The 6,000-nt window shown below is 39.0% G+C and overlaps 1 protein-coding gene across 3 annotated transcripts in view; it reads left to right on the top strand.

The window, feature by feature from the left end:
* The first annotated feature begins 223 nt into the window (after positions 1-223).
* The window catches only part of Trmt11 (tRNA methyltransferase 11 homolog), a 41,450-nt gene continuing 35,673 nt past the window's right edge, over positions 224-6,000 (top strand). The window contains exons 1-3 of one of the 3 annotated variants that reach the window (XM_070010848.1): positions 224-324; positions 2,669-2,734; positions 5,202-5,275. In XM_070010848.1, the coding sequence (XP_069866949.1) occupies positions 253-324; positions 2,669-2,734; positions 5,202-5,275 (212 nt within the window). In that variant the 5' untranslated portion in view covers positions 224-252. Of the gene's footprint in view, positions 325-2,668; positions 2,735-5,201; positions 5,276-6,000 lie in introns of those variants that run through there. The other 2 variants (XM_070010850.1, XM_070010849.1) reach the window with 2 other exon arrangements.

Raw genomic sequence — 6,000 nt, 5'->3', positions numbered from 1 at the left:
GCAAGCACTCGACCCTTGAGCCACCTTCCCAGCCCGCCAACCTACTCTTAAAACAACCCATCTCCTCCCATCGTCTAACCGGGCTGGAGAAACGAGGCCCGGCGCCCAGCACACCTAAAGCCAGGACCACCCGCCTCGCCGAGCTTCCGGTTCCGGCTCTCCGGGTTCCGCCTCAGCCGGAAACGACTCGGAGCGCGGGGAAAAGGGGTGGGGCCGCTCGGGCGCCGCGCATGCGCTTCCCTGGCAGCTGCAATGGCGCCATCCTGCCACCTGAACAGGTATCTTCTGCTCATGGCCCAGGAGCACCTGGAGTTCCGGCTGCCGGTGAGTGAGGCACTCTCCCCAACCCGAGAGGTCATCCTCGGGCCGGGTGGGTGGAGTCATGGGTGCATTCCACCTGCCTTCTCCGAATACACGGCCGTTCTGGGGGTCCCCGCTGGTTTGATCGGATCACACACACGCGCACACGCACACACGCGCACACGCACACACGCACACACACACACATACACACGTTTATCCCCCCCCCCCCGTCCCCGCCCTTGGACCACTAGATGAGGGGTCTGGACTGGGCGGAGGGTGTGTGCGGGGAGACCGAGACCCGATTGATTGATCGGCGCGAGTCCCTGCTAGCGGCCCTGGGAAGGTGACCGTGCGGGCCCCTCCCTCCCGCCGGTGCCTGCCGCGGCCCGGGGAGGATGGAGGTGTCCTACAGGAGTGCTCTGCGTCAGGACTTAAGGGTCAGAATTTACAGTCCAAGCTCGGTGGGGTGCTGGGGGGGCGATGTTATTCAGATGGTAGAAAACTCGAGAAGTGCCCTTATTCAAGTGACATTTTCAGAATGTCTGTAATGGAATGTGTGGAACTTTTCTTATACCGCCCCCCCCCCGCCCTCCCGCATGGGGGGGGGGGGTAATCTTCAGCTTTTCCTGGCTAGGATTACAGGTGTGAGCCATGGGCATCCGGATCCTGGGTTTAGTTTTTGAATAAGTGCCAAATGTATTAGTTTTAGTTGTTTTTTTTTTTTTTTTTGACTGTGCTGGGGTTTGAACTTGGCTTGTTTACTTGACAGGTGTACCACATGAGGCATGCCTCTAGCCTTGTTTTTTTCACTGGTTATTTTGGAAATGGGATTTCACAGAATTTTCTGCCCAGGCTGCCCCACAACTATCTATGGTCCTCTGGATCTCAGCCTCATGAGTAGCTGAAGTGTTAGTCACTGAGTCTGACAATAGGGATACAGGTGGACCCATTGCAACAATGAGATGTACAAGACGTTATGTCGGAAAACGAACTTTGCAATTTAGGCGGGGGTGGGAGGTGTAGTTGAGGAGGTGGGAGGGACAGGTTGGTAGGGGAAAAACAAAGGAGGAGGCAACAATGCTGGATAAGAAATATAGCCATTACCTTGCTCATGTAACTGTAACCCCACTATACAGTATTTTCACAATAAAAACCTTATTTAGAAATTTTTTTTTTTTTTAAAAAGGAATCCCGCCTTATTTTTTCTTTTAAGTATGATTCTGTTGGCCTTCCTGGATTTTTCCAGCCACTGGACTTGAGGGATGGTATTACTCTTCATCAACTTGATTTCTTTAAATGAATAGCCTGAGACTGTGTATTTTGTATAGATATCTTAACTTCATAACATAGGTGTAATTTTTATTTACACATGAGAAAACTTACAAAGGAGTTGATTTTCTTGATCTGAAAATTAATTTGTCTCCTAATGTCTACTATTCAAGTTTGTATTGAAAATTATCCTTTGGGCTATCTTCACTAATTTACTGATAATAACTATACTGTCTGTGTAGTTGAACTGAATTCAAATCTTTCTAATATAAGGTATGATTGGATGTGTAGTCCAAGGAAAAATAGTGGTGTTGGGTGCTTATTCTTTTTTATCTTGGAGTGGGGAACTTAGTAGCATGAGTGTACTCTCTCTCGTGGTTGCTGTGGCTCACAGTGGGCTTGGAGTAAATAAAGTCTCCTTGATGGTTAGCAGCCAGCCCTGGGGATACTTAGTTCGCATTAGGTTACTTGTTCCACAGACCTGTACAGAGGAATGGTATTCTACTTGGTTTATGTTTTTTAGGGAGACAATTTTAGTGGTACAAATTGTATTTTTGTATAGTCATCTCATGTTTTTAGTATTTCATGATTGACTTTAAGGAAAAAATACACTGATTCGATTTCAGCTTTGCAATCCTGGTGCACTTAAAGTACCTGTTGAGTTAGCTTTCCTTCTAGTTGCAGGATGAAGAAAGGTTAACTTGATGTACTTGTGCTTAATGTCTCTATGGTAATGATTCCTTTCTAAATGTCCTCAAATCATGTTTACTATTTCATTTTATTTTTGTTAATTATCAAGTTTACTAATCATAATGTCTGTAATCTGTTCTTTTGTCCTTTTCGAAGTGAAGATTATTTACTTATGGAGTCTTTTTTTTTTATTTTTTTAAGTCAACCCTCTTATTTAAAGGTTTTCGGAAATTACTTAACCATTATTGTGACTATAAAATGACTTCTGAACCTGATTTGAAACCTAAATGCCTTGGGTAGATACCAGTGTCAATATATATTAGATTGATATTAATTATATTCAACCTATTGCTCTTAACATATTGAATTCGTGTTTATAATATGTTCTATCATATTTTCAACACAGGAAATAAAGTCTTTGCTTTCTCTTTTTGGAGGCCAGTTCACCAATACTCAGGAAACTTATGGAAAGGTGAGGTAAATTTTTATTAGAGCACATGTAGTCTACTTATAAATAGATTTAATGAGAACTGTAAAACCTAAATTAGTGTTTGGCGGATTATTTGTATCTGTAAAGGCATTGAATAAAAAAGTTATTTTGGAAAATATTTTGGCTTTGGGAAGTAGCTTAGATTTACTTCCATTTTATTTACTTATTTATTTATTTATTTATTCCTTTCTTATTTTCTATTTTTTCATTGCTGGGGTCAAGTCTAGGGCATCATACATTCTAGGCAAGTGCTCTACAATTAAGCTACAAAACGAGCAGTATTAATTTCTCATTCAACAGTTACACAGTAATGTATATCCTTTCATAGATAAAAAGGGACAATCACTAATGAGTTACGTTCAGAATTAGAATTTAGGTGAATTTTAGGTTTATATTGGGACTCATTTTAAAAATCTAAAATTATGCTGGGTGTCTGTGGCTCACACCTCTAATTCTAGCTACTTAGGAGGCTGAGATCTGAGGATTGTGGTTCAAAGCCAGCCCTGGCAGGAAAGTTCGTGAGACTCTTATCTCTAATAAACCATTCAGAAAATTGGAAGTGTTGCTGTGGCTCAAGTGGTAGAGTGCTCGCCTTGAGCTGAAGAGCTGAGGTATAACACCCAGGCCCAGAGTTCAAGCCCCATGACCTACAAAAAAAAAAATCTAAAATTATGCATTATGTAAGGTTGTGAATTTATGAGCTTTCTACTGTTTTGTATTATAGGTTGTTAGTGTTTTAGATAAATTTGGAAAATAGAAAATGAAATTCATATGTCTTCCTCTTTGACATGACTCATAGTTTTGGGGGTATTGCTGTCTTTTAGTCATTGTCATGTACTTCATTCTTTGTGAGTTGTAACACGAGTTACTGTGAACTTCTGCAATATACAGTTTTCATTTGATAGTATTAATATAGGCACATGTGCCTTCATCACTAACATGGCTACATATTTAGATCTATAAAATTTATCTGATTTTTCATTTAATTCAAGTTACATTAACATTTTTTGTAATTAAATACTACTAAAGTGATCATTTTCTTCTGTTTGGATTATTACTATTTTTTTCTGTAGCTAGAGTAAATACTGAAAGAAGAAAGATGAGGTATGACAGAGATTAATTAAAGTTCTAAATTTTAAGTCCCCTGGTGTTACAGTTTTATTTCTGAGTGTCTTCCTTATTGAAAAAAGTGAGATATAAGTGGATGAGATGATGAGCTGAGGTGGAGATACTCCTTTGCTTGGCTGTGTTTTTTGGCAGGGGTTTTCAGGGTAGTTCTCTCCAGTTCTTATTCTCTTGGATCTTGAGACAACATGATTGAGAAACTCTTCCTAATCCACCTGGAACTTTTTTGTTCTTAGACAAAATGATAATAAAAATTAATGATAGTAATAGACCTCATGACTTTCTGTTTCTTAGGCCTCTTACATACCTTTCAGGTGGCCAGAACTAGAAAAGGCTACATAACTCTAGTCCTAGCACTCAGGAGGTGTGATTTCAAACTATGTTAATTGGGTTACATAGTGAGAGACTATTTCTCAAAAAAGCAAATCCAAATTAAACCAAGAATAAGCAAGCAAACAAACCACAAAAAGAGACCATTTAATAATTTAAGGCATGTATTTCTTAGAAGTTAAAAATAAGCTAGGTCCAGTGGCTCATGCCTGTAATCCTAGCTACTCAGGAGGCTGAGATCTGAGGAATGTGAAAGTTAGCCTGGACTGGAAAGTTTGTGACACTCTTTTCTCCAACAAACTACAAAAAAAAAAAAAAAGCTCAAATACCCAGGCCCTGAGTTCAAGCCCTAGGACCAGTATAGAAATAGAAAATAAAACAACTACATTGTCAGAAATGATTCCCAATGATAAAAAAAATTCTACAACTGTACTATGCAGCATAATGTTCATTAATTCTGTAGCCAAGCTTTTAACAGCACACAAAACTATCCTTAAGATTAAATAAGTTTAAATTAATTTATTAGGATTTTTACTTATAGAGTTATTTTTAAAAGGGTTCTTACAAGCCGGGTGCTGGTGGCTCACGCCTGTAATCCTAGCTACTCAGGAGGCTGAGATCTGAGGATCGTGGTTCAAAGCCAGCCCAGGCAGGAAAGTCCGTGGGACACTTATTTCCACTAGAAAACCGGAAGTGGTGCTGTGGCTCAAGCGGTAGAGCACTCTCCTTGAGCTGAAGAGCACAGGGACAGCACCCAAGCTCAGAGTTCAAGCCCCATGGCCGACCCAAAAAAAAAAAAAAGGTTCTTACATTGCAGTATATTATCCTATTAAAATAATTTACCTTTTTACTGTCCATGATTGCAATTTTGATTAGAATCAGATCAAGTATTACATGAAGGTAGAAAAATAGGACTTTTTCCTGTTGACTTCTTGAATCAAAGCATATCAAGTTTATAGCTGTTAAGAAGTAAAGAAGTTGTTATTTCTTTCAGTCTCCATTTTGGATTCTTAACATTCCCTCTGAAGATATTGCAAGAAATTTAATGAAACGGACAGTGTGTGCCAAGTAAGAAAAACTACACCATGTTCTCCTGCATGTTTGTATACCATACTTCATGTAACTACTGTGCCCAATTTTTTTTTTCCCCATACAGTACAATGTAAAAAGGATGATTATGGAGAGGAATAAGTTTAGCTTTCAATCCCATGCCTTTCCTGTGGATAGGGAAAGGAGGAGGGTTAAGTACTGAAACAGAGTGAGAGGGGAAATGTAGAAACTCGTCTTCAGAACTTTTAAACAGGATTATACTATGATATATATATATATAATATATTTTTACATAGGCTAGTTGCTAAATTTAATTGTAACCAAAGGAATAAAAATATCATTTTTAGTTGGGTGAGCAGATTGGTAAACTGTAAGATGACAAATGCAACGACTGCCATGAGTACATTCAATTTTTTTTTGCTAGAGAAATAAATTCCAGTGATAATTCATAGTATAAATTAATCAAGTTTCTCATTATTCTAGATTTTGTCATTGACATCTATTGTTTGTTCCTTCAAAATTGTTTCTTTGATCAATATTTGCTTTTATTTTTTTCCTGAACCTGTTGGCAGATGGTTAAAAACCTTTTCTTTAGAGTGTGTTGAATAATACAATGCAAGTAGGAATTTGTATATATCTACTTTTATTAAAATGGTTTACAATGCTATTAAATTGGCTACCACCTCACATCTTACCTCTTAAATGGAGTTTTGTTAATGGGTCTGTTTATTACATAAGAATGA

The sequence above is a fragment of the Dipodomys merriami genome, unplaced genomic scaffold, assembly GCF_024711535.1.
Source record: "Dipodomys merriami isolate MVZ:Mamm:240054 unplaced genomic scaffold, mDipMer1.0.p SCAF_8, whole genome shotgun sequence".
Lineage (NCBI taxonomy): Eukaryota > Metazoa > Chordata > Mammalia > Rodentia > Heteromyidae > Dipodomys > Dipodomys merriami.
Note: the sequence above shows the minus strand (reverse complement) of the source record. Positions and strands in the feature narration are given on the sequence as shown.